The following is a 24,394-nucleotide window of genomic DNA, read 5'->3' as shown; positions in this document are numbered from 1 at the left end:
CACTCGGGAGAGTGCAGCGCTGGGAGCGCAGCGGTGCTCCTGCCGTGGGTTCGGATCCTATATAGGGATGACTGGTGCGCTCACAGCACTCACTGGCTGAGTGCAGTGCGGCCGGTCTCAAAAAGGAAAAAATAAAATAAAATAAAATAAATCAGTACCAAATTTTAACTATGTATTATCTTTATAATACATTGTATCCACGAGGGCATAATAATTAAACTACTGCTATGGTGGAGACTTAGCTATGATTCAAAGACCTTATTGACAACTACCAAATATAACTATTAGAATGTATATAAAAATAAGCCAACATGTTTTACAGCATTCACCAACTACTATAAAACTAGGCCACTAATTCCAAATGCAATGAGCTCAAACTACTATAATGCCTAAAGAGGGACATTTATAGATGAGAGAAAAAAAACAGAATTTCTAAAATAATTTAATTTTAAATGGATGGGTTTTAATGTTTGAGTTCCTAGGATATCAAAAATACAGCCTCTTTACTATCTAGGCCAAATCAGCATATCAAGGCAACAGTTATTGAGACCCTACTGTGTTATACTGTTCTATGTGCCATAAACGATAAAACAGTACAAGGCATAGACCATGCCCTCAAGGAGTTTATACTATGAATATATAAAATAAAACCTATTGTCTACTGCTGCTTTTTGCCATTGATAGAATTTGAGTAGTTATAGCATAGATTATGTGGCCCACAAAAACTAAAATACCTATTGTCTGGCCTTTAACAGGAAATGTTTGCCAACTACTGCTTTATACAAATTATTCTTGACTAGAGAGAGAAGGCAGTCTAAAAAAAGCACTAAAGGCTATAAAATTTTATTGTATCTGGCAAACTTTTCAAAAACTGTAGTTTTTAAAATAAGCACTCAGAAAATAAAGGTCAACATCTTTTTGCTTGGCTGATGGTAAAACTTTCACGCTGATTCTCAACCTAGACATGCCTGCTAAGGAGAATATATTAGAATATTTGGAGTGTGAGGTGAGATGTTTGTTTATCAAAAGTGGGGGGTGTTTAAAGGTTGAGAAAGACTGCTTCATAATCATGCCTCTGTATTGTTCAGCTTGATCATTTCCATCTAAGTCATTAGTCCTGGCCAAAAATGACCATGGCTGTTTCCCAAAATCAAATTTACCCTGACGTGGTCAATTCTCATTTGCCATAGTTATGTTCTATAAAATCTCCTTGGACACAGAATTAGCAAATTTAATCACTGCCACTAAGGAAAATACAGAGTTAGGTTCCTGCCAGCCTCTGATCACATTTTCATCAACTGATCAATACATAACCTCTTTTCTGTATTCTGTTTAAAGATACCTTATTAATATATTGTTTTTTCCTTTTTATTTTTAATATATGTTGTTGATTTACTGACATTGAACTCATGGCTAACAGCACTATAACTCATACCTGAATGAAGCTTATATAACACCTATTTTCCCCATAAGGCATCACAGCCTTCTTGCACTTAAGGAACACTAGACAGCACTTCAGCACTATACTTGGAGGCCATTTCAAATAGTGAAATCACCAACAAAAAGCACAAAAATGCAAAAAATATGGTACTAAAAGGACCATAAAATGGAGATTTGTTTACTGTATGAGAAATGAAACAATAAGGCAAAGTGCCACCTCCTTCATCATCAGCTGGTTCACACAACTCAAATTTTTTGTCTCTCTGTGCATGTACGTGTCTGCAAATGACTTCGAAAGCACCTCAAGTACTGATTTGGGGGGTTACAAATAAATTTTAGTGAGTAGGCAAATTCACAAATACAGAACGGGCAAATAATGAGGACCAACTGTATAATGATGGGCCCTACTGAGATTCTTCTAAATTAACTATAATCAGTTAAAAAATTGTGTTTGTGCAACAGCAACATTGATAAGTACACAGGCACTAAGGTAATACCTTTGAAGTGACATTTGCTGTGTATAAACCAAGTGGGATGTATGTGTGTAACTATATTTCTCTTCCTTACTCCAGGAGCCCTTCACCTAGCTTACTTTCTTTAACTTTGGGACTCAGCCTCTAGTTGGGCTCCTGTGAACCCCAGCATAGGCTAGGTTCCCCTGACCTTGAGCTCTCACACTTTTCCCCATAGCTCCACTGCATCACTTTATCATCCTATACAACTGTTTGCTAATGCCTTATCCACTGGGCTTTAACCTCCCTGAGGGATCCTGTCTTATTTATTTCCAGAACCAATAGAACAAGGCCTTTAAAAATAGCACTGCTATTCAATAAACTTTTACTAAGTCAATAAATCAAAGAGATGAAGAATTATAAGGACCTAAAGTAAGATGATCATGATATAAAGAGACAAACAGAAAATTTAGGGCCGGCCCGGTGGCGCACTGGATAGTGCACCGCTTGGGAAGCGCGGCAGCGCTCCCACCCGAGGGTTCGGATCCCACATAGAGACCGGTTCCCGCTCACTGGCTGAGCGAGGCGCGGGAGCAACACCGAGGGTTGCGATCCGTTGCCGGACAGGGAAAAATACAAAAGACAAAAAAAAAAAAAAAAGAAAATTTAATAAGAAGTAGAAACTATAATTTGCCAACCAGCTGGATGTGGCTATTAGGAAGGATTTCAGGTTGCGCATTTCTGGATTGAACTAAGTTGTACATAGTTGTGCTACTAATGAAAGCATAGAATATAAGAAGAGTACATTTGAAGGGAAAGATAAGTTCTGTTGTGAACCTGCTTATAATCCTATTAATAACCCCTTCATCTAAGCTACTTCTCTAGTTGGTACACCTCATTGCTTAAGACTGCATTCTTACTACTGTGTTGTAATAACTTCTCTGGCTAACTTCCCCAACTAAAATGTAAGCTCATATAGGGCTAGGTTCATTTAATTTTTGATTCCCCCAAACATAGCACAACAATATTGAATTGAATATGGATGAAGACGTCCAGGAGACAGATAACCTGGACTGGAGCTTAGAAAAGAAACCTTAGCTGGAGATAAAGATTTAAAAAGGACCTTAACATAAGTGGTATTTTAAAGTATGAAAAAGGGATACTTTTTGAAAAGACTCAAAGACAGAACTTTGGGATGACTAACATAATAGGGGCACATCAATCAAGTGGAGACATTGAAGAAGACTGAGAAGGAACCATCAGAGATCAGCCAGGTGAGAATGATATGGCAGACACTGTTGATTACATACCAAATAGTCATTCATATCTTCTTTATGGCTAACAGATATCTAAGTTCTTCCTGAAATAGAGTAATGAACTCAAGGAAGGTGGGAGCTTCCCCCAAGTCCCTGGGGAATGGCTCATGGTTGGTTGAAGTCAATCATAATAATCGCATTTCCTTTTGCCAATGATTGGTATAGGCATAGACATGTGACATGGTTCTGGCCAATGAGATGTAAGAGAAATGCTGTGGGAACTTTGGGAAGATTTTCCTCCCTATGAAGAGATATGGACCCGGGAGAAACACCAGCACTGCCTTCCTGTTTTGGATGATGAAAATATGATGTTTGCTATCTTAAGACCCTGAAGGTAGACATTTGCAACACAGTGAGAATGGCAGCATACAAAAATAGCGAGAGCCTAGGTTCCTGACCGTGTTGTTGTATCTCTGAATCAATCTTGGACTTCTTGTCAGGAGCCGAAAGCATCCTGATACAAAAACCAAAAGAAGGAAAGTGCTTTATGAAAGATATAGGAAAGTCAAGAAGGATGATCAAAAGTATTCACAGGAGTACGAATGACTTTAGTTTCAGAAGTAACAGCTAATCATGGTAAGCATGGTAAGCACTCAAAAAACAAAAACAAAAACCCATTAACTATGTGTGAGAATTATTCTAAAAACTTAATACATATAACTTCATTTAATCTCTCACAACAATTTTATGAGGTAGAATTGTGAGCAATAAAGTCAGAAGCCAGAATGCAGTGAATTGAACGGTAAGAGGGAAATGAAAGTGGAATAGTAAATTTAAATATTTCAGAAAAGTTGTCTGAAAGAAATAAGATAGAGTTGTCATAAGGAAGGGATAAAAGAGTTTAGGTGGTCAAGAAAGAAAAAAAATGATAAAGATGAGATACATAAAAAATATGATACATAAAAAAAGAAATAATTGCTTAAGTAGTGTCTCAGGGAAGATAGGGTTTGATACCAAGAGTACAAATAGATGACACTTGAACAAAATTAGAGGTGAGCTCTGAAGGAAATAGATAAGAACAAAATTTAATTTTTTTATTGAAGTATTATTGGTTATACATATTTTCAGGTATAGCACGGACTACCATCACCTGTGTACAACATGTGATGATTAGATAGGGCAAATTTATATACTTGAAGGCAAGAGGACTAGGAAAACCAAGAAGTTCATGGATGCTATCAATCCTCTCTTGAAAAAAAAAACAAAAAAAAAGGACATCCACTACTACTAAAGAGTAGGATGCTTGACAGAATGGTGATGGTTTGGCATAGCAATTATAGAAAATAGGGAACGAGCTGATCAGAAACAAGTGAAGGATTACTAAATCTCACTGAGGACCCAGCTGAAATCAGAAATTATGATACATGGACCTTCATTTCATTACAAATATTTTATTAAGAATCTTTCACATGCCAGGGCACCTTTCTAGGTGCTGGGGATTCAGTATGAACAAAAATCCCTGCCTCATGCTCCTTACATTCTAGTGGGGGTAGGTACAATACAAAAGATTTCCTAAAACACTGTAAGGTGTGTGAGATGGTGGCAGAAGCTAAAAAAGAAAGAAAGAAAGGGGCATAAGATTAAAGTTTTGCAGGCTTCACAGAGAAAATGACATTTACAATACAACCTGAAAGGAAAGGGGAAAGCTATATACATATGTAGTAGAACATACCAGGTAAAGGGAAATATCAAACACAGAAGCCTGGATGTGAGGGAACGCCAGGCATCTTTTGAGGAACTGCAAGGTGGCTAGTGTAGCTGAGTCAGAATGATGGGGGGAGAATGGTGAAGGGGTTGAAAGGTGGTCAGAGAAATAAGAGGTGGCCAGATAAGAGTGGCCTTATAGGCCACTAAGAACTTTGACTTGTATTCTGAGGGAAGATGAGAAGCTGTAGGACAATTTTTTGCAGAAAAAGGACAGGACTATTTTGGTTTCTAAATTAAGATTAGGGTGCGGAAGGATGGTGGGCAAGAGTGGAAGACCAGTAAGAATGCACTGTAGTAATTCAAGTGGTTTGGACCATGATGCAGCAGTGGAGGTGGTCAGTTTCGGGATATATTTTAAAGACTGAGTTAATAGGATTTCCTGATGAGTCAGATGTGGGATGTGAACGAAATTAATAAAGACACTGAGGTTTTTCAGCTTCGGCAATTTGAGAGAACAGAATTGCTATTTACTGAAAGAGAGAGGAGCAGGAGGAAATTGCAGCGTTCAATACCGGGCATGTTAAGATGCTTGGAAATGTCTACTAGGCAGTTGAGTACTGGAGTCTTGTATTCATAGAAGCAGTCCACATAGAAGGTAAAAATTTTGAGATTACAATAGAGGTGATCTTTAAAACCAGGAGATGAAAGGAAATTACTAGAGTGAATGTACATGGGGGGGAAAAAGGTCTAAGGATTGAGTCCTAGAATTCCTAAATGTAACAGTAATTATTACTAAGAAAGTGGAGCCTTATCTCATCCCAGGAGATGAATCTTAATTATTCAAAAGCAATAATAACACTTGTTAGAGTAAGCCTGTGACTCAGCTCTGGTCAAGCAAGACAGGGTTAATCTGATTGGTAGTCAGAGGCGGGGGCATGGTAGTGGGGGTGGGGTAATGGGAGTGTTGTTAGAAGAAACTTTCTTCTTCCATTTAACAATCATGACTGCATGATACCTGGAACTGTGGCAACCATTAAGCAATCGTTAGGGGAGCTAAGCCAACAAGCAGAGGGCAAGGATGAAAAAAACATGGATACCTCACAAATTGTTGACCTGCTAAGTCAACCAGCCTTAGAACCACTCTGCCCCTGTATTTTTTATTACTTAAGCCACTTAATAAGGGTTTTTATTACTTGTGGCTAGAAGTATCTAGATATAATTATCTCATTTAATTTTCATAACAATGCTTAGGGTACCAAAGAGCAAACAGACTCAAAAAAGGTTAAATTACTTGGCAAGGGAACTTAAGTAGCAGATGGTGAATTAAAGCTCATCTGACTCCAAATTCTATTTGAAGTGATTAAGGGTTGTAGATTTAAAGCGTGGACACAGCTGAAGGACAAAGGAGAGTGGGACTCAAGAAACACTGAATTAACTGGCAAAGAAGTAAAGCGAGGAAGTAACAGAGACTCAAAGAAAAGGGAAGGGTCAAAAAGACAAGAGGAACAGATAGAGTACATTAATAAACAAGCCAAACTAACAAGAGGTCTTCTCAAGAGAAGAACACCAGAGTTTAAGATTTTTATTGTTTGAGTAGTCTGGAAAAAGGCTAGATGCAAGCTGTGGCCTTGAGTAGAAAAAGAATTGCATTTTGAGTGGTAAGGATTGATGTACTAATGCTTGTATTTAGTAACATCCACTATATGGCATGCATTATTTTATGCACTTGGGATACGGTGGTGACTAAAATAGACAAGGTGCTCTGTGGAGCTCACACGCTAGTGTGAAGAACAAACAATAAACAAGTAAACAACTAGATCTCTGGTGTGTACAGAATTCTGGGCCAGCACAATCAGAGGTACTCAATGGTGTCTGATCTGAGATGAAGTTCCCCAGTTATGGCCTGGCCAGCAACCTGAGACTTTTACTAAGAGTTACAAACAACACAGGAATCAGAATGACAATCAGGATGACAATAACCAGCATGCATGAGATTATTTCAAATAATTTAACATACACTAGGAAATGTTTAACGAATAAATGATCTATCTGATCATTAAGCTTCTCCTAGTCTGACTCTTCAAACCATTGCTTGATAAACTACAGACTGACACAAATAACTGTCTAAAAACAAATAGGGAGGGCCGGCCCGGTGGCGCACTGCTTCAGTGCGCCGCTTGGGAGCGCGGCGGCGCTCCCGCCGAGGGTTCGGATCCCACATACAGACTGGCCGCTCACTGGCTGAGCGAGGTGCGGGGGCAACGCCGAGGGTTGCGATCCCGTTGCCGGTCCCGGTCCAGTACGGGCGCGACACTGAGGGTTGTGATCCGTTACCGGTCACGAAAAAAGACAAAAAGGAAAAAAAAACAAAAAACAAAAAACAAATAGGGAGTCTTTGCAAAGTGATTCGTGAAGACCGGTCCGCTCACTGGTTGAGCGTGGTGCGGGTGCGACACTGAGGGTTGCAATCCTGTTGCCGGTCGCAGTACAGGCCGCGACACTGAGGGTTGTGATCCGTTACCGGTCACGAAAAAAGACAAAAAGGAAAAAAAAACAAAAAACAAAAAACAAATAGGGAGTCTTTGCAAAGTGATTCGTGATGTCATTCAACATTCACTCACTAGAATGTACTCCATGAGGGTAGGATATTTGTCTATTTTGATTATTACTATATCTCCAGCACGCAGAACAATGCCCAGCATTTTTACTGAACTGAATAAATGGATAGACTAATAAGCGTCTATAACATGGCAATATGTTAATCTCGAAGGTAAACGAGGGCCGGCCCGGTGGCGCACTGCTACAGTGCGCCGCTTGGGAGCGCGGCGGCGCTCCCGCTGAGGGTTCGGATCCCACATACAGACCGGTTCCCGCTCACTGGCTGAGTGAGGTGCGGGCGGAACACCGAAGGTTGCGATCCCGTTGCCGGTCCCGGTCCGGTGCGGGCGCAACACTGAGGGTTGCAATCCGTTGCTGGACATGAAAAAAGACAAAAAGGAAAAAAAAAAAAAAGGTAAACGAGACAGTGCCTGCCCTTAAGACAGTTCCTGCCTTTAAGTTTACCATTTAAAGGCTCTAACTTTCATTTATTTCAAAGTACACAGTTAAAGAACAATATTGTTAAGAATCTAAAAGTAATATCTTTCCTGGATAAAAGGAACTTATTTTAAGCTTCATATGCTTTTAGGCTGAAAAATAACTACCATTCTATCTTGAAAAATTAGTATTTGAACCATTAGTTACTATAATTAGATAACTTGGCATAAACGATTATGATAAATAACAGGAAAATCGTAATGGCAGATGCTCCTTCTAAAAAATTTAATTCCTCTTCCTTCTTAAGTACATGTCTCTTCAAATACATTTTTTAAATGAAGTGAGAATATCAGTTAATATGAAGCAACATAAAAGAACAAACAGAATCAGAAGGCAAATTCCAAAGAGATCACTGCTATAAATAGACAAATGGAAATGTCAGTACAGAGAAGCAAAGTTTCCCTAAAAATCAACAACGAAATTGTTATTCCAAGTGAGTCTTACATCTCATACCCACCTATCTCCAGTTAAGGATTTCATTGGCAAAGATCCTCATAATTTATTTCCAGATTTCCCAAATATATATATCCCGAAGAAAATGCTGTGAGTAAAGATAGATGTCCTGATTACAAAAATTAAGATGTTTTTGGTTCTGCAAAGATTCTCTCCCTTGTACCTAAGGAGCAGAAAAGCTCCATATAAAACTTAACCTCAACACTGCTGCTTCACATAGAAGATATTTCATGAAATAAAGAACACTGGATTAGTAATCTAGTTTTACCTCTGCAATTAACCTTGCCAATTTGTACAAGGCACTCAAGCAATCTGGGTCAGTTTCCTCCACTGTAAAATTAAAGAAATGGATTAGATGACCTTCAAGTTCTTTCCAAGTCTGATATTTCAAGAAATGTTTAAGTGAAACTACACTTCAGTGTCACCTGGCCTCAAGACGCCCAACATTCATAACCATATATTCAACAATTTGTTGAGATCTAGCTTTGTAGGAAAATGATAAGTAGAAGAATTCAACTTAATATTAAGCTTTTACCAACATAAAAACACTATGCCATACTGGGCAAACCAAAGAGTAAGACCCAGTCCTATTTTATACAGAGGAAGGGGAAAAGGAAAGACAAGATCTCTGTATTCAGAACATTTACTTACAGTCTAGGTGAGGAAACAAAATTTAACTCAGTTTAATTTTTTTTTTTTCCTTTTTGTCGTGTCCGGCAACGGATCGCAACCCTCAGTGTCACGCCCGTACCGGACCGGGACCGGCCATGGGATCGCAACCCTGGGTGTTGCTCCCGCCCCTCGCTCAGCCAGTGAGTGGCCGGTCTGTATGTGGGATCCGAACCCTCGGCGGGAGCGCCACCGCGCTTCCCAAGCGGCGCACCACAGCAGTGCACCACCGGGCCGGGCCGGCCCCTAACTCAGTTTAATTCTTCAAACATTTATTAAATACTTTTTGTGTAAAGGGGCAGTTTTCAAACTTTGGTGAACATAAGAATCAACTATGATGCAAGCTTTCTAAAAAAAAGAAATGCAGATTCTCCAAAACACAATTCAATAGGTCCACGTGGGGCTCAGGTATCTGCATTACTAAAAAGTACCCCAGATGACTCTGGTGGCCCTTGGTTAAGAAATACTGCCCTAGCACACATAACAAAAAGTTGGTAGGGTTATGTTAAAAGATAAATTTTGGCACATTAAAATTTTAGAGTTTATTTGAGCAGACAGCAATTCATTAATTCACTCATGAAGCGGGCAGCTCCAAACTGAAAGTGGTTCAGTGTTTCAGGGTCAGGAGGCTTTCACAGGAGCAGAAACAAAGCAAAAAAAAAAAAAGATAGGTTAAAGAGGAGCAGCAGCCTTATTTGGATCATTCCAGTGAAAAGTCCCTAGAGTTTAGCTGGCGGTTTCTGATTGATTACGAACATTCACACTGAGTTAGGTTTGTTTACTTATGTAGGAACCCAGGACATTGCTAGAACCACCTCGGTCTAATGGCCTCCCATTTAACTATTTTAACAGTTCAAAAATAGAAAACGAACACCAAGGTCAAGGCCCATACCGGCCACCTGCCAAAAAAAAAGAAAAAGAAAAAAGAAAATGTTTCTAGATCTTGAATTTTTCTCGACTATATACCCATAACACTAGAACTAAACTGCAAGCCATTAAAAATAAGCAATAGTCTGACAGAGCTTGTAAACTTCAGGTCCATTTCAGTGGTTCTCCAAGTGTGATCTGCACTTTAGGATTAACCTAGAAAGCTTTTACAGATTCAAATAGATACCAATTAAATCAGTCTCTGGGAGTGAAGAGTTGGGACTAACCTTCAAATTTTTCGAAAGCTCCCTAGAGCCAATGCAGACAACCAATGAGTAAGTAAAAGATGACTGGAATTCGTTAAGTCAGGTTAATTTCATGAAAAAGGTGATTTTTTAATCTCGATTTTTACTTGGCTAAAAAGTTAATGAAGAAGAGAAAATGTAACAGAAAAAATGAAAGCAACTCATATATAAATACATGATCCAAACAGTGAAGGAAAAAATATGTTTCTGACCACAAAATAATGTAATGGGAAGTTGGGAGTGTTATGTCTTACCAGCAGTAGCACAGAGTTCTAAACATTTCTCACTAAAAATTGATATCAATTTCCTATATATCCTATGATGCTGTTATATCTCCTATGATCCTGGCCAAAGAACAGATCCTACCAAAGATACGTGCAGCTAGACAAATACTCTATATTCAGAGAGACCCTTTGTATGATACAGTAAGGATATTTCTTCTCTCATTAGATTTGAAGAAAACTGTAAATTTGAAAATGACACTTTAGCAACCCTCTAGATATTCTTCCCACCTTCACTGAAGATGTCCTAAAAAGCAGAGAAAATTAGTCATATTTTCACAAAGAACCTTTTTCTCAAGCATTAATTGTTCTAAGAGATTAAACTATAAAGAATTTTACTCAGAATTCTCAGAAGTCTAATCTAAAAACTCTTTATATGCTTCTTTTGGCAGATGGGCTATTTTGTGGAGGTATCCAACATGCAGACAAACAGTACAAACATTATCACACGTGCTGTATGGTAATACAGGGAGAAAATTAATCAATCCTATCCTTGCCTTGAAGAGGCTTACAATCTAGTTAGTGATGTGGACTACAAATACATAAACCCTCCGAACGATGTATTTAAAAAAATAACACTAATCATCAATCATCATCAAATATACGTAAGTATGTATGGACTGTATATATACTTATATATATATATACACAAACCATAAAGCACTATGTACTTTAGTAACGCACATTATTAACCCATCCAATGCAATTAGCATTACAGAAAACCAACTTACATTGTTACACACACATGGGTTCTTCAAATTTTTTAGTTAAAATCTACTATTATTACCTTACAGAAAGAGCTGCTTTCCCATGAAGCATTTCGGCCTAAGTCTTGATAAAAACTAATGCAAATCAAACAAAATAATAATAATAATAATACAAACACTTAAAAAATTCAAATGAAAAATACTAAGTTGTGAACCACTCTCTAGAAATTACAAAGAGATACATTTCATTACCTACCTTTTCATAGACAATTCCATTCTTTCCAGTCAGACAGCTCTAATACTAATACGTGACCCTGGGCAAGTTAGTTAATATATCTGTACCCCAGCAAAACAGAGATATTAATAGTACCTACCTCTTTAAGCCCATTATGAGAATAAATTAATATATGTAAAGCACTTAGAACAGTGCCTATTATAGCATTAGCTATTATTAGCTATTGCTGTTTCAGAATGTGCCATGCAGTGAAGACAAAGAAAAAGACACAGCCCTTACTGTCATGGACTTTACAATCTAGTGTGAATTCCAAATAAACAATAAATGATATATGGTATAATTGCCAAGATATGGTACATGAGAACAGGCCTTCTGAAAAAAAACAGGGAATTACCAAGCAACAGTAAAATGAAAGAGGTCAGAAGTATGCTCCTTATGGAGAGAAAGGTATATGCAAAGGCCCAGCAGCTCTACAGTTATGAACAGGTGGAAATGGCAATGATGGTAAAAGGCTGCATATAGTGTAAATCAATGGTCATGAACAATATCCTAGTATTCTTCAGTTCCCTAACAGCCCTTCAATCAGGACACACTATCAAATTTGGCATCCAAATCAGAGAAAAAATTTTGCTAACTCAGGGTGAGATGATTCTATGGCAACTTCTGAAAAGGAAACCAAAATGACTGTGTAAAAACACAAGAATTCTTATTACCTTTTACTGTTGTTAGTGACTTCTCAGAAACAGATTAAATTGCCCTCTCTTTTTGGTATGATGGCCAAAGAACAAACTTGTGACTTACCAAAGGGCACAAGGGTCAGACTTGAAGCTAGACCCTCTGGACCCTCTGAGACCAAATCTAAAAAGTCTTTACCACTGTATTGGGCTGCCTCCAGTTTCAGACACTGGTTGAACTGTTATTCTCTACAATGTTCCGAAGTTCCATTTGTGTTAACAACTTTTAAAATGTAAAAGACATTCACACCTATTTCCATTCACACCTTAGTCTGATATAGAATCCCAGCAACTCAATCAGAAGGGAAATAAAAATAAGATCAATCACCCACCTAATGATCAAATACCCTAACATCATCCTGGACCACCACTTTAATTTGAAGTGGCTGCCTTTCCTCTTATCTAACGGGCATCTGTTGTGAGTGTGCACTGGAAAAACACAGATAGAGTGAATGACATAGTACAGCATAAAGTTATGAGAGTCTTTTGGCTAGTTGTTGTTAAGGGGTAGGTGTAGGTGATGAGTATAAGTTGAGGCAGAAAACCCAGAGTGCGACAGGAATCAAGCCTAACCAAAGGTTCTCAATGAGAAGTGATTTTGTGTAATGTCTGGAGACATTTTTGGTTGTCACAACTGGTGGCTGATTGGTAGGTGGGTGGCTGGGAGGGAGGCATGCTACTAGCATGTCTGGGTAGAGGCCAAGGATGCTGCTAAACATACTATAATACACAGTAGTATTATAAAACAAAGAATTATCTTGTCCAAAATGTCAACAGTGCTGAGATTGAGAAATCCCAGTCTAGATTGACTCCAATTGGTTCCCATTCTATATTTCCAGAAGAATCTACAAAAATAAAATTAGAAATGAATGTCTTATTTTATTTAGAGATAACTAAAATAAACTGTGGTGTACATGAAAAAAAGATTATTTGTTTTTGGGGTAAATTATATCACTCTGTGGTAATATTATGCTAATCAAAAGGTGTAATTGGTATATAAGTCTAATTAATAAAATATGGAAAAAATCAATTACTGATTAATAAATGCCATTTGTTCGGTAGACTTTCTCAAACTACAATTAAAAAATTTCTATTTAGAAATACCACCAAACACTACTTTTACAGCTTTTCTACATATATACTGCTGTAATTAAATCTGTAGTCCAATACATTCACTACAAATTCCACCAAAATTTAAAGGGATAGCTAAGAACACTGAAAAGGTAAAGCTACAGATAGCTAAAATGATAGTTAAAGCTTATTAGAGGAAAATGATGGTGCACTTGTATCTACATACATACAACTGTTTAGTTAACTGATTTGTTTTGGGCATTGAGCAAGTGAACACATTAGTTTTAGGTTATAGGGAAGACTGCAGCACACATTTCTCTCAATTACTTTATGATCAGCAGCGGGAAAAGTATTTTTTAAGACCTAATTTACAGAAAACAAAAAATGCCACAAAGTTGTAAAAGTTCTTTTTACCTCATTCTTTGTTATCTAAATGCAAAGAAGGGGGGGCGGGGAGGAATCACTGTAAAAAGATGACTTTTAAAGCACCCTAATGATTCCTGGTACTACTACTATTAACGCAGTAAATTACGTGCCAGGATATGCTCGGGAGGCCTGAAGAAATGTCTGAAAATTTTTAGCTGAAGTATATAACAGAAAACCATAATTTTAAAAAAATCTAGTCCATGGATGATAATTCGGAACCTTATATTTGCGTACCCAAAGTCTGGAGCTGTGAGAAACTACTACTAAGAAACCACAAAGTCATGAACTGGATGCTGTTCTTAAGAATTAATTAATTAATTAATTAATTATAAGGACCTCAATAAAACTGGCCACGGACACCTACAATACCGGGTTACTAAGTGTGGCTAACACTGAATTTTGGAAACAATCACGTTTTTAAAAGATAAAGAAAATGACAGTCTTATCGTCACAGCCACATTATTTTAAACAAAATCTTGGAAATAAGCTAAAGAACTAAGAGCCCTCCTCCTGAATTCACCCTCAGTTGTGATAAAACTCAAAGATTTGAGTCTGTTAAGTAAAATACAGGGAAACTTTACTACCCTGAAAATCATGCTGGGTTCCCGCTAGGCCTGGCAGACGTTTTCAGGAGCATAAGCGCGCGACGTCCCGGATGCGTTTCTCCCTGGCGCCCTCCGGGCGGCAGCGCTCTCGAGACACTGTGGCGTCGCTGCCACGCCCCTCGGCGTCACGCCCTTCCCCACGGACACACAAAATGACCCTTGGCGGTGAATTCTTCCGCACTACCTCCCTCAGGTGGCGACCGGTAAGAAACCACTATTTTTTTTTCTTCAGGCTTTCCGCAGCCCAAAACCAACCGCAGCCACCCCCGCAACCGGTGAATTCTTCCGCACTACCTCCCTCAGGTGGCGACCGGTAAGAAACCACTATTTTTTTTCTTCAGGCTTTCCGCAGCCCAAAACCAACCGCAGCCACCCCCGCAAGCCTAGCCTCACCTACCAACCCGAAGGAACAATTACTCAGTCTCACCCGAAGTATGCGCGGAGAGGGGGCACCAAAATAAACCCTATTCTCGCGAAATCTTAAACTCAATTCTCGCGACATTTCTGATTCCTTTCTCAGCCCCACCCCCGCACCACCGCGTTGACTCAGAAGCATCGCGAGATTTCTTTCTTTCAGTCCCCGCCCCTTTACAGCACGATGGTCGCGCAAGAATGTGATAGAGCCTCGACGGCCGCCATTTTCTTTCTTTCTTAGCAGTTAGCTGAAAGGAGGTCTCTGAAGAAGGAGCAGCGGCTTCGGTAGTGTAGCCATGGCAGACTATTCAACAGTGCCTCCACCCTCCTCTGGCTCATCTGGTGGTGGTGGCGGCGGCGGTGGTGGTGGAGGAGTTAATGATGCTTTCAAAGATGCCCTGCAGAGAGCCCGGCAGGTAAGTGTGGACAACGCGGCGGGATCCTGAGAGCTCACGGTAATTGGCCGCTGGCAGAGTAGGCCGCTACTTCTTCGCGCATGAGGAAGTGTGAAATGTGAGGAGACTTAAATTGCCTCACGTTGGTAATATAGATGAGAGACCAGAATTCGGTTTTGTGTTCTTGGTGTTTAAGCCGCTTAGAACCTCAACGTGTGTTAACGCAAAGACGGCCTTAAGTCTTTTCCCACTTCTGCGACACACGCGCTTCTCCAAGGAGTTAGCTCGGACCTTCCTTTTCCTCAGAATGAACATTCTCTTTCATGGGATAAGGATAAAGTACGCGTAATAATACGGAAGGTTCTGGTAACGAGTTTAGAGGAGGACTAGGGTCTGTCTGCAGGAGCCATAGTAAGGGAAAGGGTTTGTCATTAAAACAGTCTTTACAGCTTCCTGCTCATTTGAGCTCTCCCTCGCAATTAAAGAAACAATTAAAAAAGCTTTTGGTGTCACTCACCGTCACATCTACAAGGAGGAGACTTAAAAGAGCAACCTTTCACTGGACGGGATTTACGTGTCAGTCTGTTCTATCAGTCTTTCCCCTTTATTCATCAAAATGGCCTCAGGCCCATCATACCAGAGGTTTCAGTTTGAATCTGCCTCTCTGTTCTGAGTTGTAAACTGACCAGACCTCTTTGTATTACGTAGGTGCGTACATTTGCCCTGAAGGTACTTCTTTACCGTACAAAGCTGTTTTTAAAAATATATAGTGCATGTATTTCGGGAAAATTACAGACTACTTAATTTGAACTTTACCTTTTTAGGTAGTCCTTTAATTATAATTTAAAAATTATAATGTTGGTGTGAACTTGTATGTAAGCAGAAGAATCTTATTCTCGTTATGACACTGTATATTTTATTAGATGGCTAGCCATTTTAGACTAGTTTTATGCGAGTGGGTGTATTCGGAAACCAGTTTCGTCCTATGTTTTGATTTCATTAGTTCACTTCGCTGACTTTATGCGCTCTAGTGTGACTAAAGGATCGTTGTGTCCGAATGAAAATTCATAATCTCTGTAGTAACATCCAATGTGAACATATGACAAAAACGTATCTGTACTTGTTTATAGCCAGAAATTTTAGGGGTAATTAACAAAAGGTCATCATTCATACTAGTTCTGCATTTTTTTCACCTAATGTTTTTTATTACTTCAGAACATGCTTCGATAGCTATCGAAACATTTATATAACGGTGACAGAAACTCTGATAGTGGAGGGGGAGAGAGAGGAGGGAGGGAGGTTTCGGTAATGGGCCACAATAATCAGCCACATTGTGTATCGACAAAAATAAAATAAAATATTTTTTTAAAAAAAAGAAACTCTGATAGTGGGTTTATTAGATTGGGTTGGAAGACTCATCTGAATTATTTGATTCAACGAGCCTGTGGAATTAATTTGTGCCACACACTGTATATAGATACTGGAGATTTTTTTTTTAAAGCGTGTGAATTGGATTCCTGCTTTCTAGGAAACTATGATATAGTTAAGGAACCAAATGTAAATGAACAGGATTATCTAATTAATGCTTCGATTAATGAGAGAGTAGACAGAATATGGGCAGAGTGCCAGTGTGTCAAGCACTGTACAGGACACCAGGGAGTTGGTGCCTAACTGCCTAAGGAAAAGGGTGATATTTGAGCAAGGCATTAAAGAATGAGAGATTGGCCAGTAGACTGCAGTGATTCAAGAGTGAATGAAGTCACTGGATGATATTATTGAGTGGGGGAAAGAAGGTGGAAAATAAGGTTAGAAAAAGGTACAGATGGATCCAAATACTGAAAGACCTTGGTTTGCCATGCTTTAGTTAAAAATTGGACTTCATTATTGGGCTAAGCTATGATTTCCTGCCTTAGACTTTTTTAAATATAGAAATTGCCCTCAAGTGAATTTCTTTCCTCTTTATATGCCAAAAGATCAGCTACCCTGACGTCTTTGCTGTTATAATTTGTTTCTTTACAGAATTAACCTTAAATCTAAGATTCCCGAGTGTAGCTTTTGAGGGGAATTACCACTTACAACGTTTGAGGATGTCTATAAATACTAGTTGTAGCTGCTTGTCTGATTATACAAAAAATTTTCAAAAAGTTAATGGAAAGATTCGTACTGTCTTTTAATTCCATTTTTCAATGAATTTTTTTTTTTTTTTTAGATGACCGGTAAGGGGATCTTAACCCTTGGCTTGGTGTTGTCAGCACCACGCTCAGCCACTGAACAAACCGGCCATCCCTATATAGAATCCGAACCCATGGCCTTGTTATTAGCACTGCACTCTCCTGAGTGAGCCATGGGCCGGCCCTTTTCCATGAATTTTTTGAAGACTCTTCATAATGTACGTGTTGCTGTTTACATAACCATTGCCCTAGTATTGCATATTTAGGGTTTTGCTAATGCTTTCAAAACTATTCATTTCAAGATAAAATTATAGTGTGTTTTTTTTTCTTTTGATGGTTTAAGTTTAAAAGTTATCCTCGCTCAGCCAGTGAGCGGGAACCGGTCTGTATGTGGGATCCGAACCCTCGGCGGGAGCGCCACCGCACTCCCAACGGCGCACTGTAGCAGTGCGCCACCGGGCCGGCCCCTTTCAATGAACTTTTTAAAGTATCCTCGCTCGTATCAGCTTAGAGTATATATAGGGAAGAGTCCTTAGACTAAAGAACAAGTTGTATGAATGTCTGCACCACTTTTTCCTTATCTGTTTATTAAGATGATATTGAAATATCTTTCCAAAGTTTCCATTTAATCTTAAATTTCTTTTCTTTTCTTTTCTTTTCTTTCTTTTCTTTTTTTTCTTTTTTTTTGGCGGCTGGAGGGTACAGGGATCCCTACACTTGACCTTGCTGTTGTAACTCCATACTCTAGGCAACTGATTATTTCTTTTCTTTGTCCAGAGTGCTATGCTACGTTTTCTGGAAAGAAGAGATATAAGAACAGCTTCTTGTCCTCATGAGGCTTAAAAAGCTGTACCAATGGAGATGCCATTGGTATTTTTAACTGGACAGTTCTTTGTTATGCAGGAAAGCAGGACAAGTGGTTAGGATCCCTGGTCCCTAGGGATCAGCGATAGCTGGTTTTTGCCATTTGGTAATTTAGACCAAGTTACCCAGTCTTCTATTTTTCTAGAGATTTTTGATAGATTATTTTTATGTGAAATTCCCAGATTTTTATAATGTGCTGAGCTAAGTCCAACACAGGTGCACCAGATTGCTTCTCTGGCTAAGGATTTCCAACCTGTACACTTTATTTTTGTGTATTACAAGCCATAACTCCAGAGAATGAAATGAGATTGGGATTCTTCCATTAGGTCTTTGGGTATTACACCTGGTCCTTACAGGGATCCAAATCCATGACCCTGGTGTTACTGCACTATTTTTGTAAATTAAAATCAAATTAAAAAGTTGCCCACACTTTATATGTTTATTAAGAATTGGATACAGTTACAGTTTGGTTTTTAGGAATTATTATTTCTCTTAAATTAATCCTCGTTGTGACTTAGGAAATGTATATCTTCTATTGATGTTAAAGATTCAATGAACGAATCTTTGTCAGTATTTTTACTGAAAAGCTCTTCTCTAATGTCTTTTATGGGTTCTCAATTTTTGAGATGGTATTACTCGTTCTTTTGAATGAGGTGAGTATCAACGTTCACTTTCCTTTGGATAGTTTAGTGGATGAATAAGGAGGTATAAGTAAGTATTCTTTCTCTCTGCAGAAGTTCCTTGAAGTTCAAGGAGTGCTGCTCTGCAAACTCATTGAGCATTTATAATAGCTAACTGTAGAAGGTATTCACCACCTAAACTATTTTCCTGTTCTTGGTAGTACCATTTTCTCTGGCTTGAAATAGTTTCCTTCTAACATCAGTACCTGTCCTTGCTGGGTAGAGTATTTAAGTTCCTAAGGAACAATTCAAATACTAAGTGGTTTAAGATGTAAGGGTGAAAAAAGCAGTGTTTTCACGTGTGATTAGAAAAACTTCCAGGAAAGAAATAAGATTTGAATTAGATGCCCAAAGACAAAAACAGGCTTTTAATTGAGAAAGTGAAGGATGGCTAAGGAAGATTAGGTTAACCAAAGCTATAAGGAGTCAGGAAAATCAAATTGTGTACCTTTTTTATCAAGCATTTTAATATGTGATTTTAATATGCGTTGTGGTGTTTGCATTTACAGGTGAGGAAAAGGGAAGTCTAGGAACCCCAGGAAGTACAGTGGGTATATGTGAACTGATACATATCGGACTTAAATGATCCATATTAGATTCAAGACTCAAGTCCTTGAATATGCTCTTATCCTTTCCAGTGTCCTGATTGTAGTAAAGCTTGAGACAATTAGATTAGTTCTGCATCAGGATCCCTTGGAATTCCAGTCACCAAGAGTTTCGTTTTAATTTCTTATCAAGAAGGATTTCAGATATACTCAAAGTTGAGAGAATGATGTAGTAAACTCTCATGAGCACATCATACATCTTTGATAATGAATATAAAACATTACAGTATGGAGTTTGGCCCATTGCTGGCACTCAGCAATATTAGTTCCATTTCTCCTTAATAGAAAATGCAGTAAATATCCCCTGCCCTACTTGTGACTTGAAGCTGGTATTTCTTTGTTGTTGTTTTGTTTTTTGGTTGGCAGCTGGTGGGTAAGTGTAACTGAACTGTTGACCTTGGTGTTACAAGGCTATGCTCTAACCAACTGAGCTAACTGGCCAGCCCCAAACTAGTATTTCTTATATGATGTTTGTTTAATCAAGTGCAAACAATTATTTGTGCCTCTCTAAAAGCTAAAAATGTTTTAAGAGTGAAATGTCTTTAATAGGATGGATTATGATTCCGTTGCTCAAGCTTTCTCAGACTAGAGCTCCCCAGGCTCCTGCATGTATCCTTAAACAACTGTCCAATAGAAATATAATGCAAGTCACATATTTTGTTTAACCCAACATATCTAGAATATTACCCCTTTGACATGTGTTTAATATAAAAATTTTTGAGATGCTGTACATTCTTTGTTCCAAATTTTCAATATCCGGTGCATATTTTAAACTTAAGGCACATGTTAGTTCAAACTAGCCACATTTCAGCTACTCAGTAACCACATGTGGCTAGTGGCTACATTATTAGACAGCATAGCCTTAGAGTTCCACAGATTGTTAATCTTCTCAGTGTCCTCACACATCTTTTGAAGAGTCTTGGGAGAGCACTATAGAGAAGATAGAATTAGGATCCAGATTTTCTTCAAAGCTATTTGGTCTCCTAAGGATTCCTGGACTGGCCAGTTAGCTCAGTTGGTTAGAGCACAGCCTTATAACCCCAAGGTAACAGATTCAGACACACACACACACACACACACACACACACACACACACACACACACACACACACCCCACCCACCACCACCCCCCCCCAAGTGATTACTTTGTTGGTTCTTATAGGGATGTATCAGAAGCTTAATCCTAGACGATGGTTATTTGTTAACTCCCTGAAGTATTAATGGTAGTGATAAACTGTAGTTTTAATTTATCAAGTGAATTTTCATATATGATACTAAAGAATATTTAGCATATATATGTATTAGGAAATAAATGAGGAAATCTAGTACTGAAGAGTATACAGTAGTTGTGATGCTATTAATGATGGTGTATTTTTGTTTTTTGGGTTTTTTCAAGATTGCAGCAAAAATTGGGGGTGATGCTGGTACATCACTGAATTCAAATGACTATGGTTATGGAGGACAAAAAAGACCACTAGAAGATGGAGGTAGGTTATAACCACAAGTATTTTAATTGTTTATACAGTTTTTAGTTGAAGTGATTTTTGATAATTTTCATATGTTATTTTATTGAGACGTTACTTGTATTATAAGGTTTCTAAAATTATGAGGTGTGTATTGGTCTCGAAAGGAAAGGAGAAAAAAAGGACCTAGGCAAGGTAGGTAAAATTTGAGTCAACCAGAAATTTGTCCTTCTAGAAAACAGTTCGTTTCTCTCCTTTAGGATTGTGCCAGTTTGACAGTTTGCACAGACTTCTTGTTAATAATATTAGGGGAAAATATATATATAAATTGTGTAGGAGACACTTCACTGATTTTTCTCATATGTGAATGAATCTTTATATGCTGTGTTTTCATTATTTTCCTTTTAAGATTTCACTTTAAAGGTTGAAGTTGCTAGTTTGCTACTCTAGTGTGTTGCAGGTTATTACCATTTTTTATGTTCTTTGTTTTATTTGTTTTAGTACTTTGTTCTGTGTTTCAGGTTTAACTTAAAATGTGGATTAAAACTGGATTTACAGTGCTTTGTATTTTTTAAAAAACGTAATTGGTGAAGCTTCTGAACTTAGAAGTCTGCACATATTTTTTGTTTTAGGTTTGATGTGTGAATTTTGATACATTTTCTTTTTTGTCCTTTTTTTTAAAGGAGGGTTCTGACTGAGCCTATAGAATGTATTTGTAGCTTTTGACCAGGAGTACTTGGTTTCCTTTTATTTAAGTGTCTTTCATATTTATAGTGAGGTTTTTAAAAAAAAAATGAGCTAATGATGCTTCAGATGTTGTATGTAATGTATTCTTTTTATTTTATGTGTAGATGGCTCTTGGACAAGTCCGAGCAGTACAACACACTGGGAGGGAATGCCCTCTCCTTATAAAGGCAGGAATTTTTATTTATTACCTGTGTTTAGTATGTAAACGTGAAATAAACCAGTGGATTCTTAAATGGACACAAATATTTCTTGGATTATGTGTCTGAATTTTTGTTGAACAACATTCTGATGTTTAATCATTTAAGTTTTTAAGGGGGGAGAAGAATGTAGTACTTTCAGCTATAGGTTGTCTATTCCAAGGTATGCATTGTATTCATCTGTGTAATGGATTTAGATGAAGGTAGTCATGTAGTTGCTTTGAGTTTGTCTGCTGAAGTGTTATGCCGTGAAATGTTTGTCTTTGGGAATAATAGAACAGTTTAGAATTTGATTGCCTTTTAATTGTGATTTTTTTTTTTTTTTTTGGCATAGCTTTATGTGGTCACTGTAAGAGACACTCAGCTTTTGATATGTCAGAATTTTCACACTTCAGTAGCTTTTTTTTCCTTCCAATCTTCAGTTTCTACAGTGGAAGCATCATTAGCCTTTAGCATGTGATATTTTGCTAGTAATGGACCTAAATATATTTTGTCTTGTATCATTTTAAAGTGCTTTACACATACATTAAAGTCAGTGATTTGATACAGTCAGAGAATTGTTTAATGTCTGTGCACCTTTTAAACATGAAAGAATGAAGGATGTAGTTTCTCTCCTTTAGATTACAGAGTTCGGGTTGAGTTTTGGCAATTTTGATTTAAATGATAAACCATACCCTAAATGTTTATATTATGTTTATTCTTGCTTGGGAGTGGGGGAAGGCTTTGTATGTATTGGCAAAAAATTAAAAGACTCTTAATTTTGCAGATCAACCAGATGCTAAGAAAGTTGCTCCTCAAAATGATTGTAAGTATTTATTTTTAAACTGTGTTCAAAATTAATGTAACTGAATTCTAGTACGGTTTTGTTCCTGGTTTTGGTGGGCATCTTTTGAAGTTACTTGGTCCATGAGTATTTTTTCAAAATGTCCAGCCTGAATTCCTTTGTAAATAAATGTATACTTTTTTCTTCTATTTTTACAATCTGTCACTTAATTCTGGCTAGGTATATATAAAGTTGTTAAGCTATTTCACATATTTGTGTTATATTCTGAATCTATGGTTGTACTACTTGAAAAAGGAAAGTATTTTGATCTGTATGCCATGTCTGCCATTTCATTGGCTTTCTTGCCTCTGTCAATACTGATTTAAGTATTCTGTATAAAATTTTACTCTCTCCAAGGAGTTGTCTGTGCATCAGGGAAAGATTTTAGAATGCATGATGTGATTATGTTGTTAAATATATATAAGTAAACTTAAATTTCGAATTTTCATTTTAATTTGTATTTAATTTTTTGGTAGCCTTTGGAACACAGTTACCACCGATGCATCAGCAGCAAAGGTATGGTCAATAACTTTTCAAAAAGTACTTTGCAAGTTTTATTTGAGCTACATGTTCAAAGACAACGAAGTTAGTGTATAGTGAATATGTGTCTGCGTATTTTTTGGTGTTGTAGTTTCCCTCCACTTGGTAAGGTGACACATTTTTGTATGAGTGAGATTTGTAATTTGGAAGGATAAGTAGAATTAGCCACATTTTAGAAGAACTAGGGTGAGTTAGAATAACTAAGATGACATCCCTTGAACTCTACCCCAACTCCTTTGCAGTTCATGCCCTCACACTGTTTGATTTACCATCCCTTCCTCACTTGATGTGTGTCACCTTAATTAAGATGTTTATTTTAACTACTCAGGTAATAAGGCAATACTTTGGCCATAAATATTTGCCTAGAACCTTAGTTTCAGCCATTAGGAGACATTAGACTTCAATTTTTATTAATAGATTACTGTTTATGTGTAAACAATTATCTTTCTTTGAAGGAAAATGTTTGTTATTTTTTAGCAGGTCTGTAATGACAGAAGAATACAAAGTTCCAGATGGAATGGTTGGATTTAGTAAGTAACATAGTAAAGTTTTGAAAATATAATTAAAACATGTTTTATGGTCTTTCAGAAAATAATTATTTTTAATTTTTATTTTTACTAGTAATTGGCAGAGGAGGTGAACAGATCTCACGCATACAACAGGAATCTGGATGCAAAATACAGATAGCTCCTGGTAACATTATTCTCTTGATATTTTCAAAGTGACTAGAAAACTAGCGTTTTTAGGTTGCTTGTGATAGTGATGCTATCTGTTAATCTCTTCTTGACTTAAATTTTTGTTTTGGTTTTTAACTGTAGACAGTGGTGGCCTTCCTGAAAGGTCTTGTATGTTAACTGGAACACCTGAATCTGTCCAGTAAGTATGAAAATCTTAAAAGTTTAGTTATAGTAATAAGATGGGACTCTTTGAACTTTATCTTTTCTTTTCATTACTGCGTTTACACTATTGTCTCTATATCCCCTTTCCTGAACGTTCTCTAACTCCTTCAAAGTTTATGACTCATACTTTCTCAATTAGCATAAAACCAACTTTGTCTCTAATCTCTACTTGAGAAGCCAAATGTGGCCTCAAGAAAAATGCACAATCATGTTAACGGTTGACACCTAAAACTCATAACCATTAAGCTTAAGTGGACTTTTGTGTTGCCTACATTTCCCTAGTTCCATTCAT

General features: G+C 37.7%; 2 protein-coding genes across 10 annotated transcripts in view; one reads left to right on the top strand and one right to left on the bottom strand.

Annotated features, from left to right (window-relative positions):
• Positions 1–14,425, bottom strand: part of DNAJB4 (DnaJ (Hsp40) homolog, subfamily B, member 4) — a 36,119-nt gene extending 21,694 nt beyond the window's left edge. Inside the window, exon 1 of the mRNA XM_008568381.1 lies at positions 14,284–14,425. The gene's annotated coding sequence lies outside the window, so the exon portion shown is untranslated. The remainder of the gene's footprint in view (positions 1–14,283) is intronic.
• A 503-nt stretch (positions 14,426–14,928) lies between these two features.
• FUBP1 (far upstream element (FUSE) binding protein 1) overlaps positions 14,929–24,394 on the top strand; it is a 33,112-nt gene continuing 23,646 nt past the window's right edge. For 3 of the 9 annotated variants that reach the window (XM_008568364.1, XM_008568362.1, XM_008568370.1), the window contains exons 1-8: positions 14,929–15,134; positions 20,830–20,920; positions 21,748–21,810; positions 22,607–22,645; positions 23,140–23,179; positions 23,681–23,733; positions 23,825–23,896; positions 24,022–24,079. In XM_008568364.1, coding sequence (XP_008566586.1) covers positions 15,015–15,134; positions 20,830–20,920; positions 21,748–21,810; positions 22,607–22,645; positions 23,140–23,179; positions 23,681–23,733; positions 23,825–23,896; positions 24,022–24,079 — 536 coding nt within the window. In that variant the 5' untranslated portion in view covers positions 14,929–15,014. The remainder of the gene's footprint in view (positions 15,135–20,829; positions 20,921–21,747; positions 21,811–22,606; positions 22,646–23,139; positions 23,180–23,680; positions 23,734–23,824; positions 23,897–24,021; positions 24,080–24,394) is intronic. The other 6 variants (XM_008568368.1, XM_008568371.1, XM_008568366.1 and 3 more) reach the window with 3 other exon arrangements.

The sequence above is a fragment of the Galeopterus variegatus genome, unplaced genomic scaffold (assembly GCF_000696425.1).
Source record: "Galeopterus variegatus unplaced genomic scaffold, G_variegatus-3.0.2 Scaffold404, whole genome shotgun sequence".
Taxonomy (NCBI): domain Eukaryota; kingdom Metazoa; phylum Chordata; class Mammalia; order Dermoptera; family Cynocephalidae; genus Galeopterus; species Galeopterus variegatus.
Note: the sequence above shows the minus strand (reverse complement) of the source record. Positions and strands in the feature narration are given on the sequence as shown.